Source organism: Amphibalanus amphitrite, unplaced genomic scaffold, assembly GCF_019059575.1.
Source record: "Amphibalanus amphitrite isolate SeventyFive unplaced genomic scaffold, NRLGWU_Aamphi_draft 001951F_arrow, whole genome shotgun sequence".
NCBI lineage: Eukaryota > Metazoa > Arthropoda > Thecostraca > Balanomorpha > Balanidae > Amphibalanus > Amphibalanus amphitrite.
The window spans coordinates 51775-77709 of NW_024883444.1; the positions used below are offsets into that span (position 1 = coordinate 51775).

At 49.8% G+C, this 25935-nt stretch overlaps 3 protein-coding genes across 4 annotated transcripts; all 3 read right to left on the minus strand.

The window, feature by feature from the left end:
* Positions 1-12: 12 nt before the first annotated feature.
* Positions 13-25935, minus strand: LOC122375898 (superoxide dismutase [Cu-Zn]-like). Its single transcript, XM_043355472.1, has 6 exons — positions 25919-25935; positions 25648-25702; positions 24831-24915; positions 20223-20319; positions 19839-20026; positions 13-471 (listed from the first exon to the last, which is right to left on the minus strand). The coding sequence occupies exons 3-6, from the start codon at positions 24897-24899 to the stop codon at positions 361-363; spliced, it is 465 nt and encodes a 154-aa protein (XP_043211407.1). The 5' UTR covers positions 24900-24915; positions 25648-25702; positions 25919-25935; the 3' UTR covers positions 13-360.
* Positions 7320-11711, minus strand: LOC122375896. 2 transcript variants are annotated; one of them, XM_043355468.1, is made up of 2 exons: positions 8484-11711; positions 7320-8116 (listed from the first exon to the last, which is right to left on the minus strand). In XM_043355468.1, the coding sequence occupies exons 1-2, from the start codon at positions 11658-11660 to the stop codon at positions 8099-8101; spliced, it is 3195 nt and encodes a 1064-aa protein (XP_043211403.1). In that variant the 5' UTR covers positions 11661-11711; the 3' UTR covers positions 7320-8098. The 2 variants fall into 2 exon arrangements, with proteins under 2 accessions (XP_043211403.1, XP_043211404.1); XM_043355469.1 differs by lacking the exon at positions 7320-8116 and having other exon boundaries at positions 8939-9050; positions 9340-11711.
* Positions 16006-17320, minus strand: LOC122375897 (transcription factor Adf-1-like). The gene has a single exon (XM_043355471.1). It carries the CDS (start codon positions 17221-17223, stop codon positions 16291-16293), a length of 933 nt encoding a protein of 310 aa, XP_043211406.1. The 5' UTR covers positions 17224-17320; the 3' UTR covers positions 16006-16290.

Below are 25935 nucleotides of genomic sequence, written 5' to 3' on the forward strand. Positions count from 1 at the left end.
AAAACTAACGACTAGTTAGTTTAGAGTACGTGTATTTCTCTGTTCAGCACATGTAGTACTGTGCTCACGAACAACCGCTGTCAGCTCTCAGCTGAAGAGTAAGTGATCGATTTCTGTACTTGCGTCATTCCGTCTCACTCCGACCGCCAATACAATCCTCAGAAAACGTTTCCGCGTGCCGCTCTGCGAGCGTCCAAACCCTGTGGACCGCACGGTACAGCGATACAAACATACAGGCGGGTACATTGATGGCAGTCACGACTCTGCCGCGCCGCCTCTGAACAAGTGTGTGTGTGTGACGTCACTCAGCCGGTGTGACGTCCGATGACGTCACCTCACAGCCGCCCGGCAGTGGCGCGCTCACAGTTTGGCGATGCCGATGACGCCGCAGCAGACGCGGGCGCCGGCGTTACCGGTGGTGCTGCTCAGCTCGTGACCGCCCTTACCCAGGTCATCGACGTCCGCGTGGCACTGCGGGAGGGGGGGGGGGGCGAGGTCAGGTGGCGCTGAGAGAGGGCAGTACCCCTGGGGGAGGGGGCGATCACGTGGTCAACATCAATGTGGATACAAGACAAGAGGACATTTGACATAAGCCCACAGTAGTTTCAAATGGTCGGGTAAATGCATCGGAGGAAAAGAAACCGCCGTCGGTAGGCAAGTTTAAACAAAAACTAAGTACTAAATGGAATAAAATGAAGCATGCATTCACCAAACAGCACCAACAGACGAGGAGCCAGTCATACTCATTGGGTCCACATTTCTCCATTCCCACACCTCTCGTCACGAGCATCTAGGACACAGGACGCGCCGCACCCCACTGTGGTCACGACAGTCGGCCGCCAATAACACTCCAAACTACGGACCGTGCCGAGTACGCTCAGTGCACCGCCCCCGGGCGCAAAGATGACAAGGGTGGTAGAAGCAGAACCGGTTGTCATGGTTACGACGCAGAACACAGTTCGCTAAACCACGGATCACCTAAGATCCGTGGCTAAACGAATGAAAGCACCGGTGACCGGCGGTTGGACTCGTGGACTTTGGAGGTGGTGAGAGAAAGCACGGCCCCATGACTGCCCAGAGAATCTTGTTTTAGTCACTAAATAGACGCCACATGACAAGCAAACGACAGGTCGAAAGACGCATTGAATACAAACGAACTTCGAAGCATGACTGGCTGCTAGTTGGAGGTTAATTAGCTATCAAGCCCATAAAACATGAGGATATCAATCAGCTGAAATAGTCCTTACTTTCGATCCAATATGGACCACAACACGTCCCGCAAAAATAATCAGCATGCACAGAGACATTTCACTGCAATCCCAGCTTCATGTAACGTCATAAACGAAAAGTAGCGTTTCACACAAAAAGTGTTCGCAGTCTCCCCGGACGAACAACATTCTACGTCGTCCGGCCAATCCCGTTCGATAACCGCAGCCCAGCCCCCGCCGACCTTGAACGGCATTGGCCGGACGCCGTATAATCTTTGTCGTCCGGGAGACTACGAATTCGAAATAAATCTTCCTACTTCCCGTCTAAAATTCGGTCCAGCCGTCAGAATGAGAAATATCCTCCCGTGCAGGGCATCTGAGCGCCATTTTCCGCACGATCAATGACATCCATCGACCGTTCCCGATTAAGACTGACGTCCGCCCCAAGCACGGCCGGGGGTCCAACTGCGGTCAGAAACAGCCAGACCAGAGGGGAGATGTAGTCACAGCTGCTGGCTGGAAACCCCGGGACGTGATCGATTTCAGACACCGGGGGAAGCCCTTCAATGGCTGCAATGACGTTCGTCCGGTGTGGTCATGGGGAGATCATGAGGAGGGAATAAACAGGAAGGAATAATCTGCTAGTATTCTGGAGCGTAGGATCATTTATACAATAGGTATATAAAATTGATAACTACCGCAGTTATGGCCTTATTGACTTTCATCTCATATTACTGGCTCCGGTGCGGCGACAAAAGTTGCAGCTCTACCTGCGCCGGGCTCGGAGCGGGAACAAACCGCCGGCTCACCGCGGCCCAGTCGCCTGGCTTTGGAGGTCACCGGCAAGTGAGCAATACACAGACTGAAGGTCACACCGGGGGAGGGGGGGGGGAGCAGGTTCCAGCCGGCGCCGCGACCGGGGGCGAGTCAATGTGCTCAGTGTGCACGGTCGACCACAGACGACAAAAGAGCCGCACGTGTGACGAAGAGCGTCATTGGCCGTTTCGTTCAGGTGCATGCGGCACCTGGGCACACTCAACGGACGCCAGGAGCATACATGATGGCGGCAGTTACGTTAACGGCGTCTGGGTTCTGCTAGACTTCAGCTGAGGGTTTGTCGTTACCCATCACCCGGCACGCCGCGGAACAGACGTACGTAACGCAAAACGGTGTAGAGCCGCTATAAAAACGGTCGATAGCTAAAGACTAAGCAGGTAATAGTTCTCTGGGGTTATGTAAAGATACGAGCGTTGCGTATGGATCTACTGCCCCATGTGAACCAAAAATAACGGCAATGGTTACACTGCGTCTTAAATATTTTTGCAAATCATCCTGACAAGTAATCTGAGCTACCTGCCAAAATGACTGCTAAAATGACTTTGAGGTAGTGAGAAGTCATCCACGCACATCTCAAATCATGGAAACTGTAATGATGCGACTCTGCCAAGTCACTGTTTTCAGCTAGTTGAAATCACGATTCCATGACTTGAAGAACTTGAAATGAGTGTTACCGTGATAATTCTCCTCGCGTTGTGTTCATTTTAACTTAAATACTTAATGTTTGACAATACTGTGCTTCAAATTAACTTAAATGCTTAACCCTCGCCGGCCGAGGGGGGGGGGGGCGGGTGCCGCCCCCCCCATAGGGTTTTTTCGCGATAGCTCCGAACACGCTGGCGATAGAGAGCTGAAACTAGGCATACCTGACCTTTGATCCAAGCCGCATCTTTTGACACCAACCGCATTTTTGGGTCAGGTCAGGTCACTGACCTATGACGTCATAAGTGAACCTCTGCACGGTCTTCAGATGTCGCAACTTCGCAACGCCCTCACTGCCAGAGGAGATGTCACAGGGAAATGAAACTTGCAGGATCTAGTATCCATTATGAGTCCCACAACTTGTATATCTCGGATTTTTCCTAAAGGTCATATGAGGTCAGGTCATTTTCGTGACCTCACCATTATAAGTCAATGGGAAAAAATTCAAACTGCTATTCTGGCGCCGGGAACGATCTCCAACTATCTCAAGCACACAGAATCGTGATTTTATGCACTCCTTGCAAGGTTAGATGCGTCACTTTTGCAATGTTGACCTTGCGTGACGTCATTTTTGACGTCATCAAGGTCATATTAGTTTTTCGTCAATAACTCTTGATCAAATTGAGCCAGCGAGTCGGGAAAGCCACCAATGGACTCAGGAAGACCTGCCGAATCGAATGATATGCGACATGACCCCTTTCGACCAACTTCGTGACCTGGGGGTGCTGACCTGACCTTGACCTGAGGTCAACACCCCAAGTTGACCTGACCCGGACAAAAAGCATATCATTCGACGCGCCTGAGCGAGACGAACACGATGCTGCCAAAATCGGCGCTCTGCGTCCGTTTTTTGCGAAGTTATTCACCAAAAACTGAACCGTACCTTGGGGCACTTGACCTGACCTCAGAGGTCACCGGTTGACCTAGGACCTTAAAATCGGGTACCAATCTCTGCGTCTCGTAACGGCGCACACGCTCGTTTTTTCCGCGACGCGCTAGCTCCACCAGGGGCGAAACGGCGAGGGGGGGGGGTCGTACCCGCCCCCCCCCCCTCGGCCGGCGCGTATGTAGAAAACCAATAGGTCCGGCGAGGGTTAAAGTAAAAAACACTACATATTGTCCTCCTGTTGTCTCTCACAACTCTGCTCTCCTTTATTTTTCACTCGAAATTATTCTAGCGCGTGGACAGCACTCGCGCACATATTGCTCACATTTCCTCCTCAACATCTCCCCCGACCCTGAATGACCCCCTCATGTCATTCAGAACTTCACCCCATCGTCTTTTGGAGCAAGTCACTGCTCCATCTCCAGCCGAATGATCTTGGTGACTGGTCTCTTCAGAAGCCCCTTTGGCGTTCTCACATCCACCACTCTGACCAGGCCGTCTGAGCCAGGATACGTCCTCTCCACCCTCGCCATCGGCCAGTTTCCTCGAGGTGCGCTCGGGTCGAGAAGTAAGACAACTTCTCCTTCCCTCAGATTCTGTCGAGCTTCGGTCCACTTTTGCCGCACCTGCAGAGTCGGCAGGTACTCACGCAACCAGCGACGCCAAAACTCTGTGTTGAGCTGCTGTAAGCGTCGCCAGCGCTGTCGCAGACTGCATCCCTCGTTGCCTGCTGAGGAAGCCATCTCGACTCTCGACGGTCCCGTGATGAAGTCTCCCGGTGTCAGCGGCGGCCGATCGTTGGGATCGGAAGAGACGGCTGTAAGGGGCCGTGAGTTCAGAAGTCCTTCAGCCTTGCAGAAGGCTGTTTGCAGCTCTTCATCGGTGAGATCCGCTCGTTCTAACGTCTTCGTCAGTGCTTTCTTGGCTACCTTCACGAGCGCCTCACAAACCCCATTGAAGTGAGGTGCTCCAGGTGGACTGAAAGTCCACTTCGTTTGATGCTGCGACAGCTCTCTTTGAATTTCTTCGCCATCCAGCTCCTGGACCTCCTTCTTCAGTTCTTTCGCGGCCCTCACGAAGTTTCTCCCATTGTCTGATCGTATCTCTGCTGGACAGCCGCGGCGCGACATGAATCGCATCAGGGCGCGCAGGAAGCTGGCGGTGTCCAGTGAGTACGCCATCTCCAGATGAACCGCCTTTGTTCGCAGGCACACGAAGATGCATAAGTAGCGCTTCTGTCGCACCTTCCCTCGTCCCTGCTTGGTCCGGAACGGGCCAGCGTAGTCCACTGCACATACCTCGAAGGCTCGCAGACCACCTGACTGTACTTGTGACGTCGTCAGCGGTGCCATCTCTTGTTCCTCGGGCTTGTTTGTGAGCTTCTGACATGTGACGCACTTTCGGGAGCAGGACTTTATCATCTCTCTCGCTGCAGGGATCCAGAATCGCATTCTGAGGTCAGCCAGAGTGTGCTCAATGCCCATGCCATGTTCAGCCTTCACATGAAGATGCTGAATCACCAGCTTGCTGATGATGTGGTTCTTCGGTAGCAGCATCGGATGTTTCGTCTCGAAGCTCAGATCCGATCGCTGCAGTCGACCACCCACTCGGATGAGTCCATCTTCATCCAGAAATGGACTCAACTGTTTCACACTGCTTCGCCGGCAGGCTTTCCGTGCCGTTGTGCCGGTCGTCGCCGCTCGTTCGAGCTGCTCTCTTTCTTCTGGGAACGAGTCCTTTTGAGCCTGACGCACCCAGAACTTCTCTGCTTCCAGTATCTCCTCTGGCTTCAATTCCTTGTCCAGTTGAGTTCTGTTCGCAGTTTCCCTCCGCAGAACTTTCACGAATCTCCGCACCCAGGCTGTGACTCTCAAAAGCCTTGTCCAGCTTGAGAAGTCCTCCGGGTTGAGAAGTCGGCAGCTGGGACCTGACTGAGCTCTCACAGCAAATGTGCTTTTCTGGTCCTTCTTAAACTCAGACTTGTCGAACTGCTCCGCTTGAAAATTCTTCTTCGGTGGCCACTCGTTACTGTCTTCTAGCAGAAACTTGGGCCCTTCCATCCAGAGCCGACTCTCTTTCAGCTCACTAAAACTTAAGCCTCTGGTAGGCGCATCTGCCGGGTTGTCTGTCCCCGACACGTGCTGCCACTGTTCAGGTGACGTCACCTCACAGATCTCTGATATCCTGTGGGCGACAAACGGCTGAAAACAGCGAACCTCATTCCGAATCCAGCACAGCACGTCCATCGAATCGGACCAAAAGTGCACCTCTTCTAGTGTCTTGTTCATTGCTGTGCACAGCGTCTTCACAAGCCTCAATCCTAGCAGGGCGCCCATGAGCTCCAGTCTTGGAATAGTTTGGATCTTCCCTCGTGGCGCTACCCGAGCGCGAGCCAGCGCGAGCTGAGAAGCTCGTTTACCTTCACATTCGGAGACGACGTAAATAGCGGTGCCGTAGGCCTTCTCCGAGGCGTCACAGAAGACGTGAATCTCCTTGAGGGTAGCGTCTGGGAAAGGATGAATACATCTTGGCACTGAAAGGCTGCTGAGCTGCAGTATATCTTTAAACCACTCACGCCACTTCAGCTGCTGGTCACTTGGCAAGGCGTCATCCCAGTCTACTCCGCTGTTCCACGTCTGCTGAAACAGCATCTTCGCTCGAATGGTGAGCGGCACGAACAGACCGAGCGGATCGAAGACGGATGCCATTTCCCTGAGGCACGCTCTTTTGGTCAGTTCTCCGCAGAGGCCTCCTCGCTTTGACGTGTCTATGGACAGGCGATCTTCGTCTGCTGACCAGACTACTCCAAGCGTCTTGGTTGGTACCGAGCCTTGATCTTCGAAGAAGTGCTGAGAGCTGACTGCTCTGTCTTCGATGGGGATGGCCTTCAGCACACTCGCATTGTTAGACATCCATTTCTTGATCTTCATGCCACCATCTTCCAAAATGGTACTGACCTGCTCTCTCGCCTTTACAGCCTCGTGTTCGGTTCGGAAGGACTGGATGCCGTCATCCATGTAGAAATGCTTCAGTAGCACCTCAGAGCCCAGCGGAAACGCGCTGGCGTGCTTCTTGGCGTTTTCTTTTAGCACGAACTGTGCGACGAATGGAGCGGCCGCGTTTCCAAACAGCCATCTGTTTGACTCGTATACGGTGGGTTCCTCGTCCTTCATGTTTCTCCACAGTACTCGGTGATACTTGCGGTCATCCGGAGCCAGCTCGACCTGCAAGAACATCTCGCAGACGTCACCGATCAGTGCGATGCGATGCAGTCTAAATCCGAGCAGTGTCTCGACCAGGTCAGTATAAAGAGACGGCCCTGGGAGAAGCTGTGAATTCAGGCTCACTCCCTGATACTTTGCAGCTGCATCATACACTATTCGGACCTTTGTCGACTCCTTTTCTTCTCGGACGACTGGAAAGTGTGGTAAAAACCACTCTTTTTCACCACTGTGCTCTCTTTTGGATGCGAGGATTTTGCTCATGTAGCCCTTCTTGACGTACTCTTCAAGAATCGCACCATACCTGGCAGGCAGGTCGCCTCCAAGTCGCTTCAAGGACTGCTCAAGTCGAACAAGACGCTGCATCGCTGCTTCATAGTTGCTGACCAGCTGAGGTTCCTGATTGTTGAAAATCAAAATGAAATAAATAGGGCCGGCTCTCTGGTTTGACTTAAAAAAGCTTGAATATATGAGCACTTCAATTATATTGGTGGCGGTGGTGGCAGCAGATAGCACACTGGCGGTACACAACCTCACACGGCGGCGGTGGCGACAGAACTCAGAACGAAATACGACAACAAAGCGAAATCGGCGCGGTTAGGAAAAATATTCGTGAAGGATGCAGGGGTTACCAAATGGGCTGCCATGAGTAAAATAAAATGACGGGGCGTAAAGGAAAGGTAGGATACAACACAGTAACGATGGAAAACAAATACGGTACGGTAACATGAGGAGAAAAAAGGTCACAGGGCAGTAACGAATAGCGACATACTCCCCACTTTCGAAGTGAGCCGTCACTTCGAAAAGTCTCTCCTCACTCGGCACACAGTCACTTTTTCGGCACTCGCCTCGCCGACGCTCACTTCACTCCGACGCCTCTAGTCTCAACAGTTTGTTAATCGGGCGGCGGGTAAGTCGCCCTCTTAGCACGATACTCGCCGCGCGAGCGCGGCCGTCCGCTCCAGACAGGAGGGACACCACGCGCGCCAGAGGCCAGCGACCACGCGGACCTTCCGCGTGCACCAGCACAATCTCTCCGACCTCGGGCAGCCGAACCGGACGGCCGCGCCGAGAGAAGCTCCACGTGCGTAGAGCCTGCAGGTACTCTTTGGTCCATCGCTGAACCAGGTGCTCGCTGACCAGCCGCTGGTGCCGCCAGCGCCGACTCAGGCTGTCCAGCTCGTGGCCAGACGGAGAGAGCACGCCACGGATGGACGTGACCCCGAACAACAGGTGCGCGGGCGTCAGCACGTCGTCGTCACCTGGGGTGAGAGGTCGGAAGTTCAGTTGTAACGCCAACTCATACAGGGTGACTGCCAACTCCTCATGGGTAAGATAACACTGGTGCAGGGTAATGCGCAGGGACTTCTTGGTTATCCCGACCAAACGTTCCCAGAAGCCGCCCCACCAGGGCGCCGCCTCGGGTACAAAGCGCCAGGTCACAGCTGCAGGTAGGTGCCCGAGCAGGGCATGAAACGTTCTGGCATTGTCACTCACAACTAGCGATGGGGTGCCACGTAGCGCAAAGAAGCGGCGCAAAGCCAACTTGACGTCAGCGACATTCTGAGTCTTACACAGTTCGAGATGCACAGCTCGCGACGAGGCACAGGTCAGCAGCAGTACCCATACCTTGTCGCCGCCCTTGACGTACATCGGACCGAAAAAGTCCACACCGACCCGGCTGAACGGACGGCTGGGCTCCGTCCTGAACAGGGGCAGCGCGCCATCAGCTGACCGGTACGGCGCACCTCGGTACCTCCGGCACCTGAAGCATGTACTGACTACACGATGAACAGTTCGTCTCCTCACACAGTATTCACCAGACAGCAGTGCCAGTGTGGTGCGGGTACCCTGGTGAAACGATTTACGGTGTGCATCATCCACTATCAAGGTGGTCAGATGGGCAAACTCAGGCAGAATGATCAGAGCAGGTTCGTGAGTTCGCGTGACAGCTTCCAGGACACCATCTGCGTTTAGACGAGGTCTGACCTTCTCGAGTCGCGAGTTGGGTGGCAGCGGCGCGCCAGCCGTCAGCGCCTCCAGCTCCGGCGCGTAGGCGGCACTCTGCGAGACCCGGATCCAGAACCGCAGCGCCTCCCGGCGCTCCTCGGGTGACAGCGCTCCACTCCTCCTCTCAGTGCGCTGGTGCCTGGCGTTGTGCGCGAAACGAAGAATCCACGCGGTGCGGTTCACTGCCTGCTTGAGATGAGAACACCGAGTCACATCAAACGGTCCACGCATGACGTCTGGAATCGGATCAGGGCCACACTCTCGTCTCACGGCCACGATCTGACGTCTGACCTCGGGCCTCGTCTCTGCTTCGGCTTCTGCTGAGGGAGGTGTCAGTAGCACTGACGAGGCATCATAGTCAGGCGGACTCAAATCAAATGGTGGACCCTTCCACCACTTGTCACAGGCGATGAGTGAGGTCAGCGTTACCCCTCTCGTGCCTATGTCAGCGGGGTTATCAGAGCCTCTGACGTACCTCCACTGGTCGGCGGTCGTCAACTGAAGCACAGTCTTCACCCGGTTCTCCACGAACATCTTGAGAGGCCGCCTCCGGTTGAGCCAGTGAAGCACGTCGGTCGAGTCGGACCAGTAGGTGACTGTTGCGCTCTCCAGATGCAGCGCGTTCTTGATGAAGTCCATCAACCTGGCTCCAACAACAGCGGCCATCAGCTCCAGCCTGGGGATCGTTAGATGTGGAGACAGGGGGGCCAGCCTACTCTTCGACATCACCAGGGCAGGCTCCCCACCCTGGACCACATACACCACCGCGCAGTAGGCGGTCCGAGACGCGTCACAAAACACGTGAAAAGTCGCTCCGGACTGATCGTCACGCGCTCCGGCTAGGCGAGGGAACCAGATCACCCTCCCCGGCGAGTCTCTCCACCAGGCTCGGACCTCGGTCTGCAGCTCCCCACTCAGGGGACTATCCCATGTGCATTGAGCGTCAAGCCAGGTACGTTGAAACAGGGCCTTCCCCCAGATCAGCCACGGCGTCACCACGCCGAGCGGATCAAACGGTCTACTCACAGCAGATAGCAGCTCAGTCCGGGTGCCAGGGCAGGTCACCTGTGGCACGGTCACGGCCAGACGATCCGATCTTGTGCTCCACAGTAGGCCGAGCACCTTCTCGTCCTCAGTGTCGTCACCAGACATCCTGGTATTGTGAAGATCCATGGAGGCCTCGCTGAAGACGTCACCCATCTTCGTCAGTCCGACCTCCGCCTCCGCCCTCGTACTGAAGGACGGGCACATGTCGTCCATGTAGACGGAATCCTGAACCTTCTGCAACAGAACAGGTTCATCGCGCAGACACCGGCGGACGTGCTCAGCGATAGTGCACAGCAGCATGTAGGGCGAACAGGTGAGTCCAAACGGGACCCTGCGAAACCTCAGCCGCTGGCCCGCCCACAGCAGCTGCACGAACTGACGGTCCTCCTCAGTGAGTACAATCTGATGGAAAGCTGCACGAATGTCCGTCTGACAACCCACGGCTCCTGAACGGAAGTTAAGTAGCACAGCTGGTAAACGATGCAGCAGGTTCTCTCCCGGCTCAAGGTAGGAGTTCAGGCTCATACCTGCACCGTCTGGCGCTGATCCATCGAACACCACTCGCAGTTTGCCGTTGCGGTGCAGTCCTCGGTGCGGTAAGATGAACTCTGATGGCGGACTCGGCAGCGCGGGCTCGATGACAGCGTCTTCCAGCAGCTGATGCAGGTGGTCATCGTACTCCTGGAACTGTTCAACATTCAACTTCTCTGTCATACGGTGAGTCCGGGTCTTCGATAACATCAGGTTAGACACTGGGCGCTGGTCGGACTTCCATACTAGCCCCATCTCATACCTGTTCTCGGTGGCGTTCCAAGTCGGTACAGGTGGGTCTCTCTCGGCGGTCTCCTCTGCGGCGACTCCCACAGCGTCCAGCGTCCACATTCGCTCGACGTCAACCAGCTGACAGCGGTAGGCGTGCCGCTGCCGGGTCGTCTGCTGGCCTGGGGACTGTCCGTGGAGCACATACCCGAACACAGTCTCCACCAGGCGGAGGCCAGGATTCACCTCCACCTGGTTCCACAACACCACCTTGTACAGCTGATCACACCCAATTAGAACATCAACAGGTCCGTCACGGAAGTCATCAGCAAGCTCTACACTTGGGGGCAGAGACTGAATGGGTGGTGGAGCTCCCACGGGCGCGCACAGCTTATCAGTTCTCCAGAACACAAGCTCGGCCTCACCTTTCTGGTATCCAGTGAGCCGCGCGCTTACTTGGTCGTACTGGTGAGCCTCCTCAACTCTCTCCTTGAATCCGACGCACGCGAAGGTCCCCTGGCCGACCTTCTCGAGTCCCAGCTGGTCAGCCAGTGAAGCCCGGATGAAGGAGGCGTCTGCCCCGCCGTCAATCAGCGCGCGTACTAGACGCACGCCCCGAGGACCAGCCACCTCCACGAGCGCCGTCTGCACGTAGCAGTGCTGCTGGCTCCGCACGCCCATGCACATCCGTCCCTGGTTGGCAGAAAAAGTACCAGCAGCAGCAGGGGGCGGCAATGGTCTGCGATCAGGCATGCGACTCTCAGACACAGCAGCAGCGGCAGGGGGTGACAGAGGTCCGCGATCAGGTACACATCTCTCAGTAGGCATGAGGGCTGCATGCTCTCCTGGCGGTGGGTGCAATGACGAGTGATGCGGGCCACCACACCATGGGCATCGGGTGCTGTGGCAAGCACGCAGCAGATGGGGACCAAGACACTGGTAGCAGAGCTTAGCCTGGCGCACAACATCCCAGCGAACAGGCACAGTCATGGTGCGGTAGGCCGAACACGCAGCCAGGCCATGCTTACCCGTTCCGCATGCCAGACATACCCAGTCAGGTCCCTTCTTCTGCCTCACGTTCAGCATGCTGACTGTTGGCTTCCCAGGTACTGCGGTAGGTGGCTGCTCACTGGTGATCCTCTTCCTCCGAGCAGCTGCCTCCTCCCTGATGCTCATCTCCTTCTGCAGGAACTTCAGGAAGACTGTGAGTTCATCAGATGAGTCAGCACTGCATCTCAGCCACTCAATCTTCCATGACTCAGGGATGCACGACAATAGCACAGGCATCAGCAGGACAGCATATGAGTCAGGCAACACGTTCATCGTCTCCAGCGCCCTGACCTCAGAAACCAGCCCATCAATCATGCGGCGCAAGCGGACCAAGTCATTGTCACTGTGCACAGGGGTGGTGGACAACAATCTCTGCATCAGCACCTTAATGCACAAATCTGGGCGATCAAACCTTTCCTTCAGGGTCTCCACAGCCTTCAAGTAGCCCTGGTCAGTGATGGGAAGACCCTGCACAGCCACCTCAGCCTGATCGACGAGGTGCGCCTTCAAGTGCACCAGCTTTTCGACAGGTGCATAAGCAGGGTTGTCATGGACAGATACACAGAACAGGCTCCAGAACTCTGACCACTTTTCCACATCCCCACAGAACTTGGGCAGCTTCAGGTCCAGCTTTCCCCCCAGGTAAGGCGGCACACACTGAGCCCTTCCAACAGAGACCTCAGAGCTCCTTTCCAGACGAGCAAGCACACGCTTAGCTTTGAAAATCTGATCCTGCATATCCTGAATATGCGAGGTATCATCAGGCACAGACAGCTTTGTCAGGCTCACCTGGATCCCGGTCATCAGATCAACGTGCTGCTCAAGGTGGTGTATTGCCAAGGCAAGGTCGTCCTCTTGAGAATTATCACATTCGGCAAGCTCTTTCATCAGTCTGGTTGCCTTACCTCGAGCCACAGTCCTTTTCTGTTTAAGCTGTGCCTCACTCTCCATCTTGATATACACAATTCACAAGTCAATCTCAGTCTTGATCAGTCAAAATCAATCAGCAAATCATCAAAGAAGCAAATTTAACAGAAATCAAAAAGTCATCCGGCCCGGAGGACTATGTTGAAAATCAAAATGAAATAAATAGGGCCGGCTCTCTGGTTTGACTTAAAAAAAGCTTGAATATATGAGCACTTCAATTATATTGGTGGCGGTGGTGGCAGCAGATAGCACACTGGCGGTACACAACCTCACACGGCGGCGGTGGCGACAGAACTCAGAACGAAATACGACAACAAAGCGAAATCGGCGCGGTTAGGAAAAATATTCGTGAAGGATGCAGGGGTTACCAAATGGGCTGCCATGAGTAAAATAAAATGACGGGGCGTAAAGGAAAGGTAGGATACAACACAGTAACGATGGAAAACAAATACGGTACGGTAACATGAGGAGAAAAAAGGTCACAGGGCAGTAACGAATAGCGACACTGATCCCTCCATGGCACAGCTGCTTGATAGCGGCTACCGTTGTACACCAGCGACTTCGAAACCTTCTTTGTTGCTTCCTGCTCTTCACGTGACATCAGACTTTCTTCTGATTTTCTAACTTCAAGTACCTCTAGGTCAGTCATGCACTTGATTGCTTCGATTTCTTCTTTACATGTTGTCTTTGAGACGTGCGTCCTCAGTGTTCTGGAAAAGTTCGACATGTTCTCCCTCATCTTCAGCGCAGAGGATCCATGTTCGGCGAACTTCTTTATCGCACCGAATGCCGTCCACCCCAGGGGAGTCAAAACTGCCACTGGGTCGGAATCGGCGCCCTTCACGGTCTTCAGAGGCACAAATAGCGGGGTCGTCACCGCACAGAGGCCGATCAGAATGTCGACACTGCCGCCACTCATTCTCGGAAATGGTACGGTCTTCATGTGCGGCCACTGGCTCTTCACCGTGTTCCAGTTTGTACGCACTGATGCACCATCGAGACTTGAAATCACGTGGACTTTGATTTCTGCTTCATAGGCGCTGTGCAGACTTGAAAGCTGCACATCCCCCGTCTTCATGCTGACGTCTTCTTTTCCATTCACTGTGCTGAGCTGCAGCACTTCTTCTGGTCCATCGAAACCCAGCTCGCCTGCAGCAGTCTTAGTAATGAAGGAGGCATCGGAGCAGGGATCGAGCAGAGCGTTGAGAACGACCGAGCGGTTCTTGTGTTGAACCAAGACTGGTGCCACCTGGAAGGCTATCTTCCCGTGTGTGGCTTCTTGCTCTGCAGTCGCTGTCTTGTAGCTTGAGCTCTGATTGGTAGCCCTGCTCGTAGTACCACTGCCACTGGCTCCACTGGTCTGCTTAGATGGATGAAACTCGTTTATATCAGCCGCATTCTGCCACCTCGCAGGCTGGTCTCGGTTCATGGCTCTCTGCCGCTGCTCTTGTTCCTGCCGTTCAGCGTGGAGGAGAGTATGATGACTGCCGTTGCATCCATCAACTGTGCATCCTGGGAATTTCCTGCAACTAGTCCCGCGGTGTCTTCCACTGAGGCATCTGAAACAAGTTCCCTCAGACTTGCACAGCCCATATCTTCTCGAAACGTTCCAGCTCTGGAACTCTGCACAATCCTGTAGCAAATGACGCGCTTTGCATGCCACACAAACTGTCTGCTCTTCACCATTTTCATGCTGCTTGCTGATCCTGTTCGTAGCGTACGTTCTTTTCCCACCAGTTTTCTGTTTTCCTGGTTTTGTTTCGTCTCCGGTCCTCGCCATCTCCTTCGCTTTCTTCTCGCATCGTGCTTCCTCTGATAGCCATTCGGCGAAGTTACCGAAGTTGTCTTCCTGGCCTGCGGTTGTCAGCCATCTTTGGTAGTTCTTTATGTACGAATGGTGCAGTTTTTCGGCCACCAAGATGTAGTATGCCGACACATCTGATAAGTCGTCGACTGAGCCACTCTCCTTCAATAAAGTGATAAGGCAGCTCACTTTATCGGCATACTGCTCCAGGCGCCTGGTGTCTCCCTCGGCGATGTTGGAGAACTGCCGAATGTCATTGAGGCCATGTCGGATCCGTCTTGTTTTTCCGCCGTACTTATCTGTCAGGGCCTCTCTTGCCTTTGCATAGCCCATCTCAGATGGTTTGTAGCCCTCTACGAGCTTCAACGCTTCGCCAGAGAGGCTGTTCTTTAGGTAGAGCATCTTCAACTTTGGATCAATCCTTGAGGTTCCAATGAACGCGTCAAAAACCACCTCCCAGTCTTCGAACTTGGCGATGACTCCCTCGAACACTGGTAGTTCGGGTTGCTTGATGCCCTTAACGGAGACCTCCACATCCTGTTTTGTCTGTTCTTTGTCCTTTTCGGTCTTTTTCCTGGAGACTGTCATGATGAGGTCTTCACAGGCGTCAGTAAATTGGTACGTATCCTCCATGAAAGTCTCCGCTTCTTGGTCCGTCTCTAATATGTCGCAAATGTTCTCACTGACCTCCCTGATCGTCTTCAGCTGTTCCTTGAGTTGATCACATTTATGCTCGATGACACTTCTTTCTCCATCATTGCTCAAAAGCTCTTCAATTTCCCTCTTCAGCTTAGCAGCTCGGGCTTTGTAAGCGTTCCGCCTTCTTCTTAACTTCGGCTCGTTCATTCTTAAATCCGTGGTCACATGCACCAGATGTTACCGTGATAATTCTCCTCGCGTTGTGTTCATTTTAACTTAAATACTTAATGTTTGACAATACTGTGCTTCAAATTAACTTAAATGCTTAAAGTAAAAAAACACTACATATTGTCCTCCTGTTGTCTCTCACAACTCTGCTCTCCTTTATTTTTCACTCGAAATTATTCTAGCGCGTGGACAGCACTCGCGCACATATTGCTCACATTTCCTCCTCAACAATGAGCTTCACACAAACATAACAAAACGACGTGAATTCACACGTCCAGCTATGGCATACATAGCCTGAAAGTGTCCTGTAAAGCCCGGTTCCGACTATGAGGTTGCTTCAGGCCACATCAGGCCACATCAGGCCAGATCAGGCCAGATCAGGCCCAATCAGGCGTTCAGGCCAAAGTTGAGCGTCGGACGCTCGGCCTGATCAGGCCGTTTCGGCTGGTCGGCGTGGTTGTGTGTGTGTTTTTATAGGCGAACCGTTTGGTCCTGGGCCCATCGTCCCAATATCTCATCCTGTCCGGTTTGTGCGACATGAAACACCGGAAATTGGGTAAATATATGAAAATGCGAGGGCACGTTGAACGCATGACGTTATAGCTCTGGCCCTCTTGGGCCGAATAAGCGGGGTGCTGGGTGGTGTGTGTATGGGGAGTGAATGATGCTGCCGCCTCTGACGTTGTTTTGTTTTGTTTTTGTTTTTTCATTGGACACATGTAGGGGGCTAATATTTAATGTATGAAGTTTTATTCGACTCTGATCTTTGTGCACTGCCGAATGCTGTATTTTTATCAAATAAGATTGACACAAGCACGTTCCAGTCGTAACAGTTATATTAAGATTTGATAGCCGAACTGCATGTCCTGCTAAAGTGTGAGAAGCAAAATACACGCGATAATCATGTGGTTCACACTACGCAATGCGCATTACACAAAACAAGTACCTACAGCCAACCGTCAAAGATGGCCTCTACATGTCATCAATCATGTTTAACGTCTCAATCACTTTGACCTGCGCTAGGTTTGCTTTCCACTGAGACATGCGGCGAGTTCGGTCTGCCACGATTTTTCCCAGGGCATCAAATATGTCGGTCTTGTCCCGCCGAGCTTCCTTGGTGCGCAAGTAGGAAACAAGGGTCTCCTGCCATTCCTCTTGAGACGCTTGGCGAGCTCGCTTTGTACCGCGTGGTCCGGTAGGAGTCCGTGAGTCGGCAGCGGCAGGAGGTCGGCCACGTGCGGCGGCGGATGGCGACGGCGACTGGTTGCAGTTGCGGCCAGCCGCCGCCGGGAGCGACTGCGGCATCTCAGCAGAGGGTGGCAGCGGCGGCGACGGCGGGGAGTGGTCCCTTTCGAGCTGCAGCTCAGAGAGTTGGCTGTCATCCTCGTGCGGTGATTGCAGCGACGGCTCATGTGAGTCATGGTTGCCTGCGTGGGCTTGGGCTTGCAGGCTTGGGCCCGCTTCTTCCACAAGCAGCTGACCATTGGCGCTGTAATTGAATTCGGTACTCTGAGAGGAATCGACGTCGAGTGCCGATCTTGGGGCGTCCTTCTTTGCGGCTACCATTATGCTGTCGCCACCTTGCCGGCTGGGCTGGATGTGTTGGCTGAGCACCGCGTCCATTGACTCGTATAGCCACCATCGGGAGCCTTGATGTTTGGCGGCGTCAGTTGCTCCTGACCCGCTCGGCGCCCCGGCCTTCACCCGAGCGTGGATCTTCCGGTATGAGTTCCGTAAATCAGTCCATACTTTCTTTGCCTCATCTTCTGTGATCTTCAGGTTTTTGGAGATCTCGTGCCAAGAATTAGTTTTTTTAATGTTATCCTTATATGACCTGTGACTTTTATCGTACAGCCATGGGTATTTTGCAACAGTATGTATCAAGAGCTCCTTGTCAACTGCCATCAGGCCGTGTTTTTCTTAATTAACTGGAAATCTAATCAACTACCACCTGCTAGGCATATTTTCCGTAACAACTGTAGGCTTCAATGAATGAAATGCCAAATGCCGACGAAATGAATGGCAACAATAGTCATCTAAAAATCATGTGCAATGTCTCGTGCTTAATCCATGATGAATCTATTTTTGCGTGTATTTGCAAAAATAAAAATGGTACCTTCGTTTCGCAGAAGTGACACAAAAAACACGTTTACCGTGAAATGTAGCATGTGCGCCAATGCAAATTCAAAATGGCGGGCGCAGCGTCAGGCCCGATCAGGCCCAAAAAGTTGACTTGAAGTTAACTTCGGCCTGATCTGGCCTGAAGGTCCGATCAGGCCAGTTCAGGCCGGATCAGCCGCTCCGGTTCGCACTGGCATGTCGTCAGGCCGAACGCCTTTTTCAGCCTTTTTGGGAATGATTGGGCCTGATCTGGCCTGATTGGGCCTGAAGTGACCGTAGTCGGAACCGGGCTTAATACCCGTTCAACCTATCCTGGACAGAAAAAGGCACAACGTTCATGCAACATGACGACCATCCACCTCAACCTCAACTCTCGTCCATCTACTTAAAGCCCACCAAACAGACACAAGAAAATCCCACCACCACCCAACCATTACAAACTGAAGCTTCCTTCTTTCCCTTTGTCACATCGGACTTCGCCCACCCTCACCACACCAATCTTACGACCACCACAACACATTTCACCCCTCCCGCCTCCAACATTCACTCCAATCCCTCCCAACTAGAGTTGCAAAATTTCCCTACCGCACTACCGGCATGCCGGTAATTTTTCACTACCGCAGGTTTTTTCGTGGTATCTGGCATGTCTTGCCGGTAGCATGCCGGTATTTTTGATTTTGCACACAAAAAAAATTATCAGCATATGATTCAAACTTTGGACACTAAGAGGCTATTGAATTGTAATAACAGCAATCTTAGCCACTGCAAAATACATTTTGTGGTAGAAGTTCCATGGCTAAGGGTAGGGGACAGGGGTAACACATGAACCTCAGCATTTCACAGGTTTGGCTTTTATTACAATTGTCAAGAATCTACTGTGGTCTATCAAAGGAAGACAAAGAATACTCATTCATGTTGCAAAAGCACAACCAATTAGTAAGTCTAATGGTAGGTAATGGGCATAATACAATAACTAAAATAAATAAAAGTTCATGGCAACATTCCCTAGGCAAAAGGCAGAATCAAAACAACACAAAACACATTGTTTGGAAACTGGCCTTGAGTCCTGAGATGTGGTCTGAGATATTCTACAAAGAATTTGACACTGAAAATCCAGCTGAAAAGGCAGGTGTTAGGTAGCCATGAGCCTAACTTTGGTCCCAAAATGAAATGAAAATGAATTAAACTGGCATTTTGCCTTATCTTTACAAGAAAACACAACATGCAGACGGAATGAATACAAAGTGGCGCAATGTGGCGCAAAGGCAACCAAGGATTGACTTTTAAGATCCTCTGTCCCCTAAAGAAGGATGTAAGCTGATGACGTAATATTTATTCATATGCCCTTTTGGTTGAATCACTAAAGAGAAATCAATTTTCTTGTAGTGAATAACACTCACAGTGTTGATTTCATTGGAATTCAATATCGTGTTGAATGATTTTTATCAATAAAATCATTCACGAGGCAGAAGTTTGCAGTCCTAAAACCTTTTTTTGCAGTTTTTTAATCAGCTGGTTAAAAACTGTGTTATGGCGCATCTGTTTCGAAAATGACGAAATCCTTGATAACCTTGTGTTTGTTCCCGCGTTTGAGATGGGGGAGGATATTATATCGTTTTTATAAATTATACATATTATTTGGTGACTTCCCAGGACAAGTGAGTTATTAACACATATTTTTACATGATTCGTAATTCGTATCTTACTCACGAGCCAGCAATCCATGGCGGATAGGATGGCCTTGGTGGATAGGAAAAAGCTGATGTTGATCTCGCTTCCTCAGTTTGGAACATGGCCGAATCTGTAGTTTTTTTATATTGTGATCTGTGACTATCTATAGTTCATTATTTGGTTGGTACCTGCAACATTTTAGGAGAATGTGGAAAATAAGAACGTTTGTGGTAAATGTGATTGCTGCTCATTGTGCAGTCTTCAGAAACACATTTCAGTAATTCAAGTTCTCTTTGTCCTTGCTTTTTTGATGAATGTGTTAATGCTTTTTCTAGGCAATACCTTTAAGATTACAGGTGATATTTTAACAGCTATAGACTGGAATTGAGTTTCAAAATTGTGGTATTTGTGGGGCGAACTCAGCCAACATCAGGCTGCTGGTAGTTTTGGTTGGACGGTTTATATAGCCTTGGGTTGGACAATGGGTGGCTGCTGGATGGGTCGGTTACTGAAATTGCCAAAATGTGGCATCTCATGTATGGGTAAGCCAGAATCAAGAATGCAGGTTTTTGGTATGCCGGTAATTTGGCGGTTTTTTTTGCTTGGGGCGTGGTAGCATGCCGGTATCCCAGAAAATTTTTGTGGGGCGGGGCGGTGCCGGTAGCAGCCCGTTGGGAAAACTTTGCAACTCTACTCCCAACCCCACCCCCGGCGCGCGTGGCACTTACCACCAGCGTGCGTCCGATGATGCTGTGCGGTCCGGAGAGCGTCAGCAGCTTGTCCGAGATGTCCACCTTGGCGACGCCGTCGTCGCCCGCCGTCACGTTACCCAGGTCGCCGACATGACGCACCTCGTCGTCAGGCCCGCCATGCGTCTTGCCAAACGGGTTGTAGTGCGGGCCGGCGCTAACGCAGCCTGTCGGCGGAAAACGCTTAGATGGGGAGCAAGAGAGGAGATAAAATATGACATTGGTGTTATGGAATGCAGTTTTACTACCTCAGACTGCAAATTCATGTTGATGTAACTAGTTGACACACACCGAAAATACTTGGTAAATACGATTTAATGGTGAAACGATGAGTCATATCTCCACTCTTCTGGGCCATCGTACCGTTGGTGCCATCGCCGAACTCGTGCACGTGGAATCCATGGTCGCCCTTGGTGAGTCCCTTCACCTCGCCAGTCACCTTCACTGGCTGGTCAGAGCCCTGCAGGAGGCCACATGCGTATTTACAAATTGCAACCGAGCTCCGCCGTAGGGTATTTTATTTGCGCCGTAGTGTATTTCAGTTGGGGCATTTTCTACCATACAGCTGCCTGAGCTTGGGGTAATTACAATTTGTCGGCGACGTTAAAAAATGATGCACCTTTTTTTCGCAGTATAGGTTATCGCATGTGCGTATTTTTGCCTTTTTGGTTGCGCTTTTCCCTCGCCCGTATAGGGGGAGGCGTTGAGCGGACCCCATCGGTTTTTCGTGAGTAACTCGCGTAAAAACCGTCCGATCGCGACGAAACTTTCAATACCCCCGATTTTATCAATTTTACTCCTACCCTGAAAATTTCATGACCCTGACCCAAATGACCTTTGACCTGTGACCTGTTTCTCGAGACCATGTTTGGCCCGAATCGCGATTCGGCGATATGTCTGCTCGCATTAGCCGCGCGTTTGCAGTCTTTAAGTGGTTTCAAGCGTTGAAACATGTGATATGATGCTCGTCCCATGCATTAGGGTGGGTGTCACATGAAAGTCAGGTCAGCTCAATGACCTTTGATGACCCCGGTTCACTTTTTCGAGTTTAACATGTTTCTAGGCTAGTTTTTGTTTAGCTGATTTCGAATTTAGCAACCATTTGAACATTACAGGGGTGTAACGAAATTATCCGGACATCTTTCTTCCCGCTGTTATTAAAAAGCAACACATTCTGGTACTTTTTATTTTGACTGAGCATGTAGCCACCTTTCATAAAAACACAGTGGCGAATGTTTTGGAGCATTTCAGCCAATGGATTCTCCAGCAAACTGGCTTTGACGCGGACCAACGCCGTCTAAACCTGTGCCTGCGGTTGGGCGGTGCTTGTGGCGGGCGTCTCTTCAGTCACCTGCTGAACAAGAGCCCACAGGTTTTCAATTGAATTGGGATCGCGACTTTTTCCAAGTCATAAGCGTTAGCCCAGAATGATTGAAGGTTCTATCGGCATCACTTCCCGTTCTTTTAGGGACTTTTAAGTAGCGCGCCGCCCCGCATGAAGATAGCGTGGCTTGAATCAGGCATCAGTGCGCGTTCAGAAACCGAGCCCTCCTATACCGTCTGGTTGAGCGCCTCCGACTATTCATTAGCCAGTATGTTTCTCCGGGGTAATACTTGACGTTGATGGTGGTATTATGTGACACTATGTCCTATTGGAGGATCGCTAGGCAACTGAACATGCTCCAGTTCTGGATATTGTCCGGATGTTTGACGGCGGCGAAGGCCAGCAAGTTCGAGCGGCTGGCCGCCCATACATGGCCGATTTGACGGTTCAAAGGATAAAACAGCTCGAACGGCTACCCATCCAACCAGACCACCTCACCCTTATCATTCTTCATCCAGTGGACGCGATCCGGCGTGAGGCGAAAGGATGTGAACTGGTTGTTTTCCCGTCAGTTTCGTTGTCTTTTTCAGTTTGAAGGGCACTAGAACCAAGTTAAAGGGCGGGTAGCGGTAAACCATGATATGGGATCTCTTATTATCTGACTTGGTAAGAATTCGAGTCAATTTGCAGATTGATTGGTGCCGTTTCCTTGCCGCTATCCTGACAACTCTCCTCACCACTTGACAAAGGGCGGCTTTTGTGGTCGCGACCGGGCTGAGTCTGCCACCGAAGTCCCAGCTTATTACACCTCAGGCAGATGTGCAATTGGCTGCTGCTGATGTCTAGCTGCTGGCAGACCAGCTTCTGGCTCATGACGCCGTGGATGCCGCCATGCAATTTTACCACGAAAGGAGAGATTGTATCCCTTTCTCGCAACTGCCTTGGACGACAACTACCATGTGAACCCGTCTGTGAATCGACTCCTACTCAGAGCAACAGTCACATGACAAGGTCAGGTCACTGCTGAGTTGAAAACCGATAGCAGAGGCACGTATTCATCCAATATTCCCACTTCTAACATCAGAAAGTATGAGGAAACTGTGCAAACAGATATGGCAAAAAATAGATGTCCGGATAATTTCGTTACACCCTGTACTGAAGTAGTTTTAGTGCCTTCGTAACAAGTTACGAAGCTGTCAGAGAAAAAATAGCGTTCTGCCCCTCCAACTTTTGCTTATTTGTAGAACTTCGTTGCTTAGCAAACCACTATGTTGTTCGCATTGAGGAGCTTTGAAATGTCTGTGTAATTCAAAATATTAGTTCTGTAATTAAAAGAATTGATTCAGTGTTGCACATAATCTAACTTAACAACCGAGCATTGCAGGTTTGACAGCTTTTTGCCCAACCAGCACCACCTTCCCTGGAAAAGCTCCACCCTTGCCTATGGGGCAAAACATAAGGGACAAAAACACAAAACAAGACAGATAAAAAACAAAACAAAATGAACTCATTACCTAATGAAGTACAGTCTGGAGCAAAAACATAGGTAATAGGTATCTATGTCAAATTAGAATGAAAGATTAAAATCAACCTGACCAGGTCTTACAGTCTGACCTGATCCTAACCGCCTTACTTCACCTAACTTAACCCAATTCAACCTAACCTACCACAACACCTGCAGAAGTACCTTCCTGGAAAATGATGCCTAGGGAGGTGTCCAATTGATTGGAATATTACCATGATTGCTTGTCAAAATGTGTGTCATCATGCTCTTGTTTGACAAGTGATGTATAATAAATGTGACATTCAAAAATGGTCTCCTGACTTGAGTGACCAGAATATTCAAATGATCAGGGTACAATGCTGTGCATCATAGTGCACACTAATCATGCTGTTTTTGTGTAGGCCCTCTGTGCATTATTGTGTACACTGCCATGTGCACCTTAAGGAAAAAAAGTGACTGGTGGTACAAGAAAAGGGTTGCGCAACTGTGAAGTTCATGCCCTTGGTCTTGCTGGAGTCAAATGCCTATAGCTATAGCAGGATCAGTGAGGGCTGTAGACATGCTACATACACTGTGAATTGAAGATATTGGCACAAAGTTCATCCATAATTACTATGCTTAACACCAAATGTAAGAAGCAACATAAATGCCCAGATGATACAGCTCTCTGGTCAACATCACACAAATTTATTGACATACTTTGCAGGTACATATTTACATTAATAGCAAATACTTTCGATTTGATTCAATAACTAGGTGCTAGTAAGCTTGCATTTTTGTAGGTACAACAATGAACATATATTTAATCATAAAAAAACTTTATCGTCGCATTCATCACATACCTTTTTACTGAACAAGTACATATCTACCATGCAATGATTCTAAATTTTGTCCGCAATCCACATATATCTCAACTGACACATTGAAATTGAAATACCCTAGCAAAACCTAGAACTGTACAAAAGAAGAATGCAATGCTACAAGAACTATGAAGTTCTGAAGTTATTCTCACATGCTCGAATGTTGAAACTCTACTTTTGTCGTCCATTTCCACATTTGATTGAGCCATCATATAGAACTGTTTTCACTCTTCAGTCGTAAGCTTTTGCACAAATCTTGAATTTTTACACATCATCTTGAACCATGCTCCAGTCTTTCCAACAAGGTACTATGGAACATCAAAGCAATTTTGATTTGTTACAACAGCTTCAGATCATGATAGGCTTGAAGTTTGTTACACGATTTGCCAGACAAACCTCTACAAAATGTGTATCAATTCCCAAACTAAGCAATTGATTATATCAGTATTTGCAGTTTCCACACAATGTTTCATAATATTATTCGATTTTTATATCAAGAAACCCAAATAATCCACAAACTGTAATTGAAACACCCCCACTTCAAGAGTTCACAGCAATAACAATACAAGTTCAGAAGCAAATAAACATTGCGCCAGATTTCGTATGAAACGCGCCATCATCCTGAAGTTTCTACCACAGACGGTAGTTCAACCGCAGCCGTAGTGCGAAAACCCCTGCCCACCTTACCCCACGGCGGAGCTCGGTTGCAATTTGTAAATACGCAGGCCACATACAGGTTTCAGTCAAGAGTGTTTGATGATGAGACACAAAAGCAATAATGTGACATTTTATGGAATAGTGGATTTTTTAATGACAAATAAGATTTGAAATGGACTTTCTCCAAAGTTTGTTTAATCACTGAGCTTTAAATGCATACTTAGGTTTCTATCTTAGCAAATGACTGACATTGTAAATGGGCCACAATGCTTGTAGTCAGCTAATACAAATACAGAATACAGAATACAATTGTATCATTAATCAGTAGTGCCAGGATCCAAAAATTGATAGCAAGGAATAGATTAAAATGATTGGGTAAAAACTAGACTTAAAATTATTCAAAATATTGATTATAGGATGATGATTGATTGGCCATATGTAAATAAATATTGAAAATCAAGCAGTGAACAAACTGATAAAAGTATATTTGAAAGCTCATTTATCATGTGTTAAGGATAACCCAAGTATTTGAATCATCATTCAACATAATAAGTTGTTTCTTAGACAATAGGTTTGAAGCATTATTAGAAAAAGGGTGCAAAAAACTGTCAGACATATAGACTCACTGCCTGCTCGAAGTAGACCACTCCACTAGCCACATCTCCACGAAGAACGCACACAGCCTTGGCCGCCATTGTAGATGCTGGTTTTCTGAAGGGAAAATGGACATAGGAGTGAAATGTTAAGATGATGGCAGCAATTCATTTTTGTTTTCCAAACCTTTTCTAAAAAAAAAACATCAGCTACCTACATTAAAGATATAACAAAAGACAGAACAGCAATACACATAAAAATACAGAATAGCGTAAGGTCATCTATTCTGGATTCATAATAGTCTATTGCATTCAGAATAAAAGGTCCAGTAAAATAGGACAGAACAGGTACTGAATAAGAGAGCAGCTAAGAAAACAGCATAGAATAAGGTATTCTTATTGTTTTTTTAAATGTCCCTTACCTTTTTGGTTGGTAATTTAAATATTTTGAGGGAAGGTCATAACACCAAAACTGCATAAATCAATGTTTCTCATGCAAGACCTCACCATTTGCCAGCATTAGGTAAACAATTCAAACTGCAAGCATCATCAGCATGCAAAATTTAACTGAAAAAGGCCTGTAAACTAAAAATATATCTGCACCCATCATTTCAGGACTCAAGGGGGAATATTAGACTTTCCAGAAAAATAATTTGATAATAAATTACAGACTTAACTACCAAATATAGAGGCAGGGGCTGATTGCATAACAAAAACTTAATTTAGCAAGCAAATGCAAAAATGAGCTATATCAATGTGAAGGAAACTGGTGATGGTACTGTCAATACAATGCAAAAATTTAAGGTAAGGTGTTGCCAATAACATACAATATTTTTGCCGAAATTCTTACCAAACTATCTTCAAGTAGTCTTCCTCCGAACCCCGCTTCCAGTCAAATGAAGAGCCTCAACAGAAAATGCCAGACATCGACCTCGTTTCATAAATGGACTTCGTAAATTACGCCTGGTCCATTCATTTGTATTCCGTTGCAAGCAACAGCGAGTCACAAAGGCGTGCATCATGTAAGTATGAGCTATTTAAGAAGCGAAAGGCGTCAATAATAAATTTGCATTGATAGATCACTGAAAATGCAAAAGAAAAGTCGTCATACGCCACTGTACGAATTTATGAAACGAGG

What these genes read in the sequence shown, in the direction of transcription:
- LOC122375898 (XM_043355472.1), bottom strand. Translation starts at nt 24,899, where the DNA reads ATGGCGGCCAAGGCTGTGTGCGTTCTTCGTGGAGATGTGGCTAGTGGA. An exon ending in TGGTCTACTTCGAGCAGGCA is followed by an intron (nt 20,320 to 24,830) that starts GTGAGTCTATAT and finishes GGCCTCCTGCAG; the next exon opens with GGCTCTGACCAGCCAGTGAA. An exon ending in TCATCGGACGCACGCTGGTG is followed by an intron (nt 472 to 19,838) that starts GTAAGTGCCACG and finishes CCCCTCCCGCAG; the next exon opens with TGCCACGCGGACGTCGATGA.
- LOC122375896 (XM_043355468.1), bottom strand. Translation starts at nt 11,660, where the DNA reads ATGACTGTGCCTGTTCGCTGGGATGTTGTGCGCCAGGCTAAGCTCTGC.
- LOC122375897 (XM_043355471.1), bottom strand. Translation starts at nt 17,223, where the DNA reads ATGGCAGTTGACAAGGAGCTCTTGATACATACTGTTGCAAAATACCCA.